Source organism: Gopherus evgoodei, chromosome 1 (genome assembly GCF_007399415.2).
Source record: "Gopherus evgoodei ecotype Sinaloan lineage chromosome 1, rGopEvg1_v1.p, whole genome shotgun sequence".
NCBI classification, from domain to species: domain Eukaryota; kingdom Metazoa; phylum Chordata; order Testudines; family Testudinidae; genus Gopherus; species Gopherus evgoodei.
The window spans coordinates 114394131-114407984 of NC_044322.1; the positions used below are offsets into that span (position 1 = coordinate 114394131).

At 37.5% G+C, this 13854-nt stretch overlaps 1 protein-coding gene across 5 annotated transcripts in view; it reads right to left on the reverse strand.

Annotated features, from left to right (window-relative positions):
- Positions 1-9773: 9773 nt before the first annotated feature.
- NCK2 (NCK adaptor protein 2) overlaps positions 9774-13854 on the reverse strand; it is a 170051-nt gene continuing 165970 nt past the window's right edge. For all 5 annotated transcript variants that reach the window (XM_030569699.1, XM_030569669.1, XM_030569684.1 and 2 more), the window contains one exon: positions 9774-11181. In XM_030569699.1, coding sequence (XP_030425559.1) covers positions 10987-11181 — 195 coding nt within the window. In that variant the 3' untranslated portion in view covers positions 9774-10986. The remainder of the gene's footprint in view (positions 11182-13854) is intronic.

Sequence of the window (13854 nt, forward strand, 5' to 3'; positions counted from 1 at the left end):
GTTGCCGATCCCTGGAGTATAGGGTGGGTAAGAAAGAAGGGAGCTCAACCACCTAGAATGAAGACCCAGTGTCAGACTCTGTGGATTTGCTTTAGAGAAAGAATAGCAGATTTCAGTCTCCAGTGCCATGAAATCTAGCACAAAGCATTAAATATGAAAATACATTGAATGTCTGTGTGAGGTGTGCCCTTGTTTTTCTTCCTATGCTTTTAAAAGTTTAAATATCTATATCTACATCTATAGACATAATTAAACATTTTGGTTTTAGAAGTTTAGAGACTTCAGAAGTTGTGTTTGTTTTTTAATTCTGTTAAGGCTGGGGAGTGGTACATATGGCCACTATGGCCTGGTCTACACAGGGAGTGGGGGAGAGGGTAGGAAATTGATCTAAGTTATGCAATTTCAGCTATGTGAATAACGTAGCTGAAATTTGATGTACTTAGATCATTTCACTGCAGTGAGTTGACAGCTGCCACTTGCCTGTTGACTCTGCCTGTGCCTCTCTCTTGTGGAGTACAGGAATCGACGGGAGAGTGCTCGGGGGTCGATTTATCGCGTCTAGACTAGATGCCATAAATCAACCCCTGCTGGATCATTGCTGCCTGCCATTCCGGGGGATAGTATAGACATACCTTAGAAATCAGTACTTTCACCTCATCAGAAGTTACTATACTTCCTGCATGTTATTAAGAGGATAAACACTGGCTTCCCTACTCTTTTGGAGTTACATGGCTAACATTACTTAAAAAATTATTTGTTTTAGTGGCTGGTACAGTTTGCCTTTCTTTGTACTAATGGGATGAACCATGCAGATTCATTAGAACAGCAGCAAAGTACTTGTTCTTCCAATAGAGCAACAGAAACTGGAAAAAACATCTTTGATTTGTATTTTTCAAAATATTGCTCATTAAAGTTGTGAAACTGTCTCAAATACACTTACCTCCCATTGGGCCTGTATTCAATAAAACCTTCAACTTTAGGCACACAAAATATCCCAGGTTTTCCACAAAATATCAATGGAGTTGTGCTAATTTGCAGGAAACTAGTATGCTTGCCAGAGGGAGACGTGTGTAGGCACATTTTGGGATTGGGACTGGATATAAAAATGTGCACATTCATTCATGGACACTTAAAACCCAAGGTACTGTTATAATATTGAAACAAATTTGAGAGGTTACCATGGTCTAGATAATCAATATGGTCACAAGACTTGGGTTGGGATTATTAAACCTAGACACTCTGGATGGTCAGAATCTTCTCCCATTACCACAACAGGATGCCCTAATTTCCATCAACGGATTAACTAGATTTGTAGTATCTGTGCTATATTGCATTAGGAATTTAAGTAAAAACTGGACCACAAATTTCCCTGAAACCGTTATGAATTCCACGGTACAAGGTTTTCAAGGACACAGGCTGGAAAAAATTAGCAAGTCCAGCCTATGTTAGCTATTACTGGGAAAAGTGACTCAGTATCTTACCAACTCAAATTCACAGAGTAGCCCAACAATGGGAATATTGGCACCAGATGCTGATCTAATGGGGACAAAGAGTTGAAAATAACTGATTAACGATCTTCCTACAGTACATAACATTTCTGCTGGAGGTTGATCCAGTAATTTCTATGAACTACTCCTGCCTCTTATGGAGCGAAGTCCTGTCAGCATCATCTTGGATATAAACAGGCTTGGAAGAATTTTATTTTAGTTTTTTTATAATGCTTATTTTTAACCTTTTTTTTCAATTTATCAATTTAAATGCTCACAGTTGCACAAAATTAAGGGTTTTAAGCTTTTAAATTGTTTTTATTGATTTTAATTTGCACAGTTACGGGAAAATATGGGAGGGTCAGACAATGGGGCAGTCGGACTACTTAATGAAAATGGACACTGAGATCCAGAAAGTTAAGGGTCTATAACCATTAAAACACAAATTGTCAACATCACATTTCAAAATATATAAAGTAAATATCCTTAAGTCAAACTCTAATAACTTCTCAAGCAGCATTTTCTTACTTTGTCTAGCTGTATACTTTGATTATTATCAATGGAATTAGCCTTTGTTGGTTTGTGTGCGTATAGTGAAACTGATGTTTACCGACATTTACTGTTAAAAATCTAATCTTAGATAAATAACAGACAAACTGCATTAAAAGAAATGTCAAGGGTGGGATAAAATAAAACAAAGAAGCCCTCAGTTAAAGAGGGAAATTGATAAATTAGTACATTTAAAGAGGGTAACTTTTTCTGATTAGGTATTATAGATCATATGATAATTTTCCCGAAAAAAGGAATTTTATCTCTTTTATTCAGTTCACATTTGCTCCCTAATTTGTTATCTTTGCTCAAGGTAGAGAGCAAATTCCTGTCCACATTAAGGAAATTCATACTAGTGGAACTAGATGTGCTGTTGCAGCTCAAACTGGGGCTTACAACAGCGTAGCATCATCTGTTAACATCAAAGCAAATCCCACTTTGTGCTGGAGCGAAGCAGCTGTATTAAGGACTTACAGCAATGCAACAACATTGATATTGATAAAATAGTGTGACTTTTTTCAACATGGCCTGAATGTCTGCTTTCTCTCATGCAGCTCTTATGTGTAGAACCTATTTCTAAGCCCTCCTCTCTCACTTATGCAAGGTTTATAAACTACTTTCATATATATTTAAATGAAAATAAGCAAAACTCTTCCATGAAACCCACAGGATATTTACACTACTCTACCGAGGGCCCACCTGCTCACATTGTCTTAACCTCTGTATCCCCAGTCCCAACCTATCAGTGTTGCTGTCTCCTGTTTTCATCTCAGCTAAGACCCAAATACTGCAAGGATGTGAATAGTTCTCACTATTCCACTCTAGGAGTTCTTCATAGCACTAATTACTACTGTGCTGAACTCAACGCTGGAAATTAAAATTTAAAATAAAATCTATTAGTGTGGTCCATTATTCTCCACTACACCTTCAATTACATTGAGGAGACTTATTCTAGTGGGTGTTAAGAGGACTGGCTAATTTCTAAGAGGATCCTGACCTGACATGCTGTGAAGGAGAGAAAATTCTGGCTGTTCAGAAACAAAAGTGGGTTGCAACTGTTTCCTGGAGTGAGACCTAAATAGCCTATCTTCTCCTCTTCTGAGAACTATCACCATTCCTGTATCTTGACATGAACACTGACATCACTTCTTCGGGCCTAGAACCCTCACATCCAGTGAATGGAGTTAGTGGTCACTGTCAGAATAGGGGATAAGGGAACAAGATTTACCTTGTAGACAGCAGAATAAATCACTTGAGAGGCAGATCTAATTCTCCTCTAAGAGTGCATAGGTAACAATAGGTTTGGAATTTGACATATTAATTTCCAAACCACATTGATATGGAAATATCACCACAATATCAGATGTCAAAGTCCACATACTAGACTTGTTCAAGCAAAGAGAAAAAAAATATTTCTTACCTGTAGTTTTTCTCTCAAATAACAGAAGTATCCATTGATATGGACATCCACTGTTGGGTTATAATCTGCCTGTTAGTATAAAAATCATACCTTTGTCTACCTTTTTAACCTCTTATTCTTATAGCTAACACTTAATATCATCATAACTGAAAGAAATTACACCAACAAAAATCTATTTTTCCAATTTGTTATGAATCAATTTTCTGTGGTAAAATCAGCTTCCTCTTCTATATGTGTGGGTATTTCACACAGCAACGGGAGAGAAAACCCATTTTAATATAAAGAAAAACAATTTTAAAATCACAAAAATTGTCAAGAGGTCTCCAGGGCAAGTGTGGTACCTGAAACTATTACTTAAACAGAAAAAAAAAAAAGACTATATTTCATGTCCTGTCCCTTTCTGTCCACAAACTGCACTCTTCGTTGGATTTTAAATCAGATGTAGTTCTAGATCTGAATGTACATGCTGCCTGGTTCTACTAATCAGCAGTGAGGGAATTAACCTACTGTTTTTGTAATATGCTCATTTCACAGGATTCTGCATGTATCAGATATCATTACTGTACAATGTAGCTCATCTATTAAGTAAATATTGGATTGAGATTTGCTACACAGCAATATACATTTCTGAAGTTCTCAGTGCACAATTGTGTTGTTACCTAAAATACTCCTCTACAGAACAGTAACAAGCAATGAAGCTAGGGTAACAATTCTGACTCTCCTCTCCCTCCAACAAAGCCTTTAGCCTTTTTAATGGAACAAGTCAGCTGTAACAGTAATCAGGACTGTGCATGAAGAGGGAAAAAAAATCTATTTATATGGAATTTTTCACTTGAGACACCTAATAATTTTTAAAGGTATATAAGAATTTACAGTTCCTGCTGTAGTTTAAGAGCTTGAGTTACTTCTGCAAATCAATACACCTTTCAGTCATCTTAAATAGTTTTACCAACAATAGTAAGCACTGTGAAATGAGTAGTTTAATTATGAACAACAATTTAGTGTGCACCAGTAGGATCTATGCAGACCAATTAATATGTAACATATTAATGCACTTTAAAAGATAAGGAACGTAGGCCATATTTGGATTTACACCTGGGTAACTTTGGTAGGCTCAATGTTCACGTCAGCATTTCGAAAGAATGCTTGAAGAAACTTTTTGGTACGTAGGCAAAAGACTACTAGGATAAGGCCACTGACTTGCCCTAAACACCATCCTCAATTCTTAAGACTACTTTGCAAGTGTCATAATTAATCTCCTGTCACAAGAATATGCTGAAATGAGTGAATGCTGACTAGCCATTAATTATTTCATCAATCAAGACATTATATCGAGAACCTAAGTAGAAGTTTGCCTACCAGCTCCTTATCATATGGCATCTTCTTGTGTCCTGTTTTTGAGAGATACCAGTTTGCTGTTAGCAACAAATAGGGTTGACACATACACGCTAGAATGGAATCTTCAATGCAACTCCAAGATTAAGGTGACAGGTCACTGGTTCACAAGGAGATATAACCAACATGCTGGAACTCCTAATTGGACAAGAGTGTCCGCTGGGATGGAGCAGAGGAATCAATGACCCCTACAAAAGATGCCAACTATGCAGACAGAAGGGGGGCCTCTCTCCCATCAACACAACACCCAAAGTGGTGTCCCACTCTCCTCTTCCTTGGACGGGCCACACAAAGGAAGAGAGAACACTGGCTGAGATCAGCCTAAAGGGCAGCTAAGAGAGAGGAAAGATCAAGCCCATCACATGTGAAAGCTTAAATTACATCTTATAATTGATGAAGATAGCAGTAAATATTAACCTGTCCCAAGCTAAAACCAATCATGTGAGACTTCGAGAAAGTGTGAAAATCTTTCTGTAGAGCAATTCGAGGATCTCAAATTCTCTAACACCCACTAGTGCATGGGTCTCTTTTTGTGTTACTGTTCCCCAAATTAGAGACTAAACTCATGAATCTGTTACTGAAACAGAAAGATCTCTGGATTAAACCAGTATCATTCTAAAACTGCTATAAAACTGGTAATTCAGAAATCACAGTGTCTGTGTCAGACTGCCAGAAAGATGCAGGCATTGTGGGGAGATAAATACATTAAACAAGACAAGCTTACTGTAATCTTTGTGAACAGTGAAGCTTAATGGGAGAAAAGTAGCCAAAAGAAAGCTATAAAGAAATTATTTTAAGAGTACTTCCCTAAAATCAAGGCAGGCAACAGTCCTTGTCTCTAGCAGACACTGAGATAAACTGCTCAAGCCAAAGGGAAGAACTTCTCCACTTAACCTTCCTATAAAATTTGAAGAGGACTGTTTTCCTCAAATTGCTCATTGCAGTTTGATTTAATTGCTAACTGCAGTAATTGGCAAGCCAGATAAATTGAACCATTGACTACTTATTGATTAAATCTCAATTGTAACCTCAACTTGTACCTTTGTAAATTAAGTGAGCAACACTATAAGCGAACTTAACTAGTAATATATTTCACTTAAATTTACATTTGTGTTATAACTGCTTGCTTAACCCTTGTAGCAAATTTATAAAATATACACTGAATTGGCTTATTATGCAAAAATTCAACCTAAGTAACAAAGTAACCTACCTAGGAGAAAAAAGGTAAAATAATTAAAAATAATTCCTGAGTCCATCCTATATTTTCATTACTTAAAACAATGCTCTGTTTCTACAGAAATCATACCCCTGTAGTGTGCATTCCTCCACTGTGTAGAAAAGCCCTAAATTTAATTATAAACTAAAATTTACAAACACTGACTTGTACACATTGATAAAGGGGTAAAAACTAGATGGACCAGGGATTGAAAATGACATAGAAATCCTTTCAAGTTTAGGTTATTGGTCCAACCTAGATCAGTAGTGAACAGAAATCATAACCAGTAACTATCCAGTTGCTTTTGCCAAGCAAGTTGCTAGTCTAAATTCCAAAAAACCAGTTACTAGGATATCTGTTTTTGGGTAAACAGACTCATTTTTAGGAGCAGAAACCATTTTTTGTTTTTTCCAAAATTGTTTTTCCTATAATTATATAAAAAGTTAGCCCTTTCTGAAGCCTTTTTGGTACCAATGGAGACGAGTGGGAAGGCATCATTGGTAATTTGATGTAGACGGTGCCATTTTAGAGAAGTGTTTGGACAGCCCGGTCTTTCACAATCAGTACCGAGGGTCTGCTAGAGCTGTTTTTCTGAAGTGCTCTGGGATCTCCCTGCTCCGACGATACCAGAGGCAGAATCTTTCACCTCCATGACACTGAGTCAAGTTGAATCCTCCCACACTTAGACTTAGGAGATTGGGACCTCTTGGAAACCAGTTCCTGTGGTGGGAGACAAGAGTTCTTCTGAAACTTCCCTGGGTCCTCCAAGGCCATCCCCTTCTTAAGGGAGACCTTAGCTGAGGTTGAAGGGGCCCCAGATCTGTCCAGAGACAGATGTACTGAAGTGTAGGGAGTGCTCCATCACCAGCAGCTTCAATTTGGTCTCCCGATTCTTCAATGCTCTAGATTTGAGAGCCAGCCAAAAATTACACTTCTGGGAGATATGGGACTCTCCCAAGCAGTGGTTACACTTAGAGTGGCTGTCAGTGATTTGGATAGCCTCCCGGCAAGAGATGCACTGTTTGAAATCTGGCAAGCCAGGCATGCCCAGCCAGGCCAAATAAGCTTCCCAGAAAAAAAGGATAGGAAAAAAACATCTCAAATCTCTTACTGCTATGTAATTAATTTTAGACTGACAACACTAAACTAAACTAACTAAAGAAAAACATGCTGAGGGACACATGAGGTGGACACGCCACAGCTCCATTTCAGGGTAAGGTAGCAGAGAAAGAACTGAGGGTGGTTTTCCCTCACAGCCCTATATACCCTTGGAGTGAAGCACAAGATTGTATAGAATGCATGCCTGGGCTGAATGGAGGCTGCTAACAAAAAATTTCCAATCAAGGCTCAAGGTACATGTGAAACTGAAGTGCAGCACCAACAGGGACACTACTTGATGAATAGGCATTACTGAACCATTGTAGAATGCAAAAAATCAATAGCATATATTGCTATACCAAGTCATAAATTATACAAGATGAACAGCATAAGGCAAAGGGGTGGCGGTGTAGCACTAGATTTAAAAAATTTGTGAGAGAAAATTTCTGAGTGGAAAAGACCATTCAACAGAACATAAATTCTAAAATCATAAGACTACAAATATGCCACACTAGATCATACTAGACCGTTGACACTCAAATATACAAAGGGCAGGATTTGACTATTTTTTATTGTGTTTGTAGAGCACTAGCACAATGGGGTCCTGGTCAATGACCAGGGCTCCCTAGGTGCTATTACAAAACAAATAAATAATAAAAGAAAAGAAGCAGCTAATCAAAAAGATCATAGTGAGGAAATTAGAATCCTTTAACTATTACAGCATTTAGATACAGCAGTGTACTTTAACGGATTCAGAGAAGATGTGCATATGACTAAATTAAAAAAAAAGTGAAAGGCAAGAACATTAAATGGCAGCACCAATAAAATTGGTTGAAATAATTAAAAATAGAATAAATGCACTTAGAAAAATCTGATATTTGGAAAAGCCAGAATAATTATGTAAAGAAAAATTATGTCTTTCTAATCTACTAAAATTCTTTAAGCCCTGTTAATGAAAAAAGGAGCTGAAGAACAAGTGGATTAATTTCTTTAATCTTAAAAAAAAAACCAAAAAAAAAACCCCAATAACCTCTGAGAAGAGGCTGTTATGGGAACTAAGCAGTCATGGAGTGACAGATAATGGTTATGTCAGGGAGCAGAAACTGGCTGAGAAACAGAAATAGTTTCCAATTATTCCTAAAATAGATATTCTAACGGTAGAATATCCCAGCAATCTTTATTAGGACCGGTATTGTTTAGTATAATCATTAAAAACTTGCAGAAGACACAAAATTATTTATATCAGTCCAGACTACAAGAGACTGAGGAACTGCAGAGGGACCCAACAAACCAACATAATTAAATTCAGCACTGACAAAGGCAAGCTAAAACTCATTAGAAAGAATAATATGAGCTACTCATATAACATTGCTGGCTTATAAATTAACTGTAACCACTCAGGAAAAAGACCTGTCCTCTCACTGTAGGCAGCTCAATGAACACCTCTGCTCAATACACAGCAGCAGTCAAAACCAAGCAATGTTAGGATGTATAAAGATTGGGATAGAAAACACCACCAAGACTGTGATGGCGTTATATAAACTTGTGGTATCCCCTCATTTAAAGTAAAGTATTCAGTTAGATCGCCATATAAAAGGAATCCAGAAAAGGGTGAAGAAAAAAACCTTAATTTGGTATGGAAATTCCTATGTTCCTAATGTTTGGCCACTGCCTGGAGAGGTCAGTACACAAATTAGGACTCTTTATGATAGCAAGGTGACTATACAGATCTGGGTCACTCAATCAGTGGTGCCACTACAGAGTTGTCCTACAGAAAGTCAAGCAGATGTCTGATTTTTACTAATTGCTTCATTTTTTCAATAGAATCTATCTAAAAGGGGAGAGAGGAAGGGAGAGAGAGAGCGTGAGCGTGCACACACAGGCATGATAAGAAAACAATAGGCTTGTAAAACTTCCAAAACAGTGTCTGCCCCTCAACATAAGAATGGCCATACTAGGTCAGACCAAAGGTCTATCCTGCCCAGTATCCTGTCTTCTGACAGTGGCCAATGCCAGGTGTTTCAAAGGGAAAGAACAGAACAGAAAATCATCAAGTGATTCATCCCCTGCTGCTCATTCCCAGCTTCTGAGAAAGCTGCTAGGGACACCATACCTGCTCATCCTGGCTAACAGCCATTGAGGGACCTATCCTCCATTAATTTATCTTGTTCTTTTTTTAACCCTCTTTAAAAGCCTTTCTTACACTGGGTTTTCAGCCACCTGTGCAAGTGCATAGCAAAGATGATTTAAATCAAAGTAAATCATGCTGCACTGGTATAATTCCTGTTCACATTACAGAGTCTCAGCCAGTGGCTGAATTCCCAGGGTAAACAAGGAATCGGTATTTCAATGACAGATAAAACAACAAATAAAACAAAAGGTGAAGGCCTTAGGAAATGGCTTCCTTTTGCATTTTCATTAAAGCAGTTTATGGTCTTCCTCATCATAGTAATCAATAGTGAAAACATTAGAGTATATCTCATTACCTAGTATGTTGCTAATTTTTTTTTCTTCTTAGATCAAATTCAAAAAACACAAATTCCATATTTACACTATTTTACCTTACTAAACCAACACCATGACTATCACTCAAGGATAAATCCAGTACTCCATCTTGACATAATATCTTTTTTATTACAATATCCAAAAAACTGGGTATGCAAGAATTTGAGATCTCAAGATCTCTTCTTCAATCTCAGGAATGTGCCATCTCAAGACTGTATATTTAAACCATAAAGGAGTTTAAATGTAAAGAAAAGAGGAAATGCATTTTCATCATAAACATTCTGTGTGTCTCCTACTACCAATCCCACCAATCCGTAAACCCTGAAGATTTTCTCTATAAAGCAAATATATATATATCTATATATAGAATAGTGTTGGTAGCCCGCCCACCCTACCCCAAGATCAGTTTTTATTAATCTTCTGTATTAGTGTCAACAATCAGCTACAGATACATATTACTTTGAGAATTAAATACATAATTGTTTAATTCAAACAAGCAGAAGGGCAAGAGGAAAAAGCATTATGTGGATGGCACATTTGGTTGTAGATTACCAAAACATTCAGCCTTTACAATTCAATGATTCTTTCTCTAGCAATCAATGTAAAAAAGAAAATTCCTCTCTGTTGCAATTACAGACCAAAATACACTAGATAGTTTTCTTTTACTACAATCTTACCATAGTAGATTAAGAAGTACTATTACAAAATGCTTTAATTAGTGTACTCTTTATAAAGAGTTAAAGAGGCAATGTAATAGCAGAGTACAGTGTAAAGAGTGCTTCTAGGAACTAGGAATTTTTGTAATATACTACTTGGTAAGCAAAATAGCTACAGAACTCACTGCCACAACTGTTATGTCTACTATATCTCACTTAATTAGCTGCAGCTTCAGTGCATTCAAACTGTGCCCGATGTCTCTCAAATGAACAGTTCTGTCCGCATGAGCAATTTGAACAGATTAACACTGTTCTGAATTGAAAACACCTCTCGTTTATTGGAATTAACTATGTAAACGTACACAGAAGAGGGGAGTTTAGAACTCAGGCATGAAAGTGAGTGCTTACAACCCCATTGAAGTGAAATTTTCAACCTGAGGGGAGGTCATCTGAGATTAACAGAACCAAAAAGATAAAATAGGCAAACAAAACAAAACCAAACCAAAAAAGGACAACAACAACCAACAGAGCAAACACTTTGGAAAGAGCCCATTCTTTAAGCCTGCTTCAGGGAGCAGATTGCTCTGCTCTATAAAAGTGAATTAGGACCTAAGGCTTGAAAGTTATATGAGGCCTAGGCGGCATAGTCTATCTTCAACGTCACTGAAGTGCTTTCACAAGATATAACTTTTCCCCGTGTTCACTGGTGAAGATGGGAGCTTTTTTGTAGTGTTCCACCAATTCATCCATTGAATGAAATCGACGCTGGCCAATACAATAGACATTGTCCACGAGCTGCACCTTGAAATGTTTGTTCTTCCCTGATGCCTTTAGAGATACTGAGAAGTCACTGGGCTGTTGAAAGAGAGAAAGAAAAAAATAATTATTGCAAAGTGGTCAACAAGAAAACACAAATTTGTGGTTTAAGGAGCAAACTGTGATATAAAGTAACTACAATATACTCTACTCTTTGTACAATAGTATGGTGCTTTAGCTACTTAAGAAATCCAAATATCTATTATTCAATAAATAAATTCCTCCCATTATTAATATGTGCAGTTAATGGAAAGCTCCCCAGCTACAAAGAATGACAAGACCAGAAAAAGACTTGTGTCATGTATGGTTTTTTCTATTGATAAACTCTTCCTAAAATCAATATTCTTATTACAATATTGCTTGGCTGAGGTAAGGCACAGAAGGGAAAATTCCCACGACTTTTAAAAATCATGACCACAAGAGGGCCTTTCTTGCTTGCTCTGTGTTACAAAAGAAAAAACTTTCCACTCTTTAACTTTGTTAAAAAATATATGAGGAACAGCTCTCGTTTATTTTCGTTTTAAGAAAGTAGTATAGGACATAGAATACACATTTACAATACAAATCACCCAAATATAAGACTAACCACATACAGTGAAATTCAATTTTTTTTAAAAATTATTTGAAAGATAAAACAGAACTATTCCATTTACTATTTTTGACATCTAGCAACTTTTTCCATGTACCAGCACATTGATTGCTTTTGTACATAGCACTAAAGTGAACATAAATAAAAGGCTGCAAATGTTGTCCATGTCTACAACATTTCCCCCTGCTCGCATGTGGTTTGGCCACTCCTTCATCCTACTGTCACTCTATTTTAAAAAAAGAGTCAACTTCCAATTTGTAGTTTTTATTTTATTAAACGTTCATTAAATTTAATACTAATTCTCACTTTAAATTCTTCCCAGTAGTTTTGGACCCAACTGTTGAAGCTGGGCTCTTCTGTAGTATAAATATTTAATAATGATAGCAACATTTATATAAATCAAAAGTTACGTAGTGAATGTCCACTTGACTATACCTCTAAGATCTGATCTACGCTACAGAGTTAGATCGATGCAAGACAGTTTACTTTGACATAATTATGGAAGAGTCCACATTTAAATTTTGCTCTCGCTGACGTAACTGCCCCCTAAATTCCACAATAACATTAATTTATTCCATTGTCACGAAAAACCATTTATTCCCATTTACTCCCACACAAAAAAAGAACTATGGCTATTTTAACTGAAAATTCATATTGGCATCATGAGAGATTATTTTTGACAGTCACTACTTCTGTGGATGAGTTTTCACTATGCTCTCCAGACAGCCCAACTCCACTCCCCGGGACTTTGCTCCTGCGATGCTGTCCAAGCAGCCCGGTTCAGGCCATCCCTCTGTCTGTCTGCATGTGTCAAAGAAATTTGGAGGACAGGAGTGCAGAGCTTGTAGATGGTTTTACATCTCATTTCCCTGGATCCAAGGGCTTCAGCTACTGCACTATTTCCCAGCCAGTCTAACTTGCCAGTTGAGCTGTGCAGAGAATGGTAATTCAGTTTCATTGAGGATTTTGATATTTCACAATTTAGTTTTGTTCCAATTAGGAATGAAAACCAATATTTTCTAAATTCTCTACTAAAGAGTCCTCAAATGTGGTCTGCTGAGGAGCTGGGCAGGGAAGCTGGCAGGGTTCTGGAGGATCGCTGCCTGGATTCAACCGGAACTTTGCTGAAATTGAACCATCTCAGTGAAACGTTTAGCTTTTAATGTCCACAAATTCTGATGAACAATATTTCATTGGAATTTTGCAAACTAGCTCTATTTGCCAGCATAAATTCTTAGATTCCATTCCCGTTCTCTTTCTCCCCCAACCCCCACCACCACTCCCTGGCTGTAAATTGTATGTTAGCCCTGGCTCTAACCCCCTCCTGCCAGAGCTCAAAGGAACAGTGCAGAGTGTTCACTGTAATCTGATTAACTCCCCCTAGTGAGGAAAACTGGAAGACAAGAGGCAGCTGCAGACTAGTCTTGACCAAGAAGGGAAATTGAATACAAAGTATCAGGAGCTTGCCCACAAAAGCCAGATGCTGTGGAACTGCAGAGTCCATGGGCCTTAACTGAGATGAATAGGGAAGTTCACAGTTTTCAGAGCTATTGTTGCAGGCTCTCTGCACTGCATTGGTTTCAAATCTGTTCATGATTTCAAAGATCATCTTCATAATCATAAGAACTAGAACCATTCACTTAAAAAAAAAAAAAGAGCTGAGACTGGAGCACGATTTTGCAGCAAGGGATGAATTCTGCAGAAAATTCTGTGACTGCCGAATCACAGAAGTGTCAAACGGCACTGGCAATGGATAGCATGCCACCAATTTTACTTTAAATACGAAAGCTAACACCACAGGCTTGTAGGAAACAATTGAGTAGGGCTAGCATGGAAGAGAGTAATAGAACACCAGCTTGTGAGAGTCTGAGAAACAAGACCAAACCTTAATACTGAAGTCCTTCTAATTCTTTCTTCTGTAGGGAACACCTAGGGAAAACTCATTTAAAAATACTACCAGAAAAAAATCACTATAATAACTGAAGACACAGGTATAAGCAGAATGCCAGAATATGGAACTGAAAAAGCTACGTCATGTCTGAAACAAAACCAACAACTAAGCTAAACCTTTTGAGCCTTGTGGAGATTTAGTGCCCTCCTATTGGGTGCAGTGTTGTTATCAG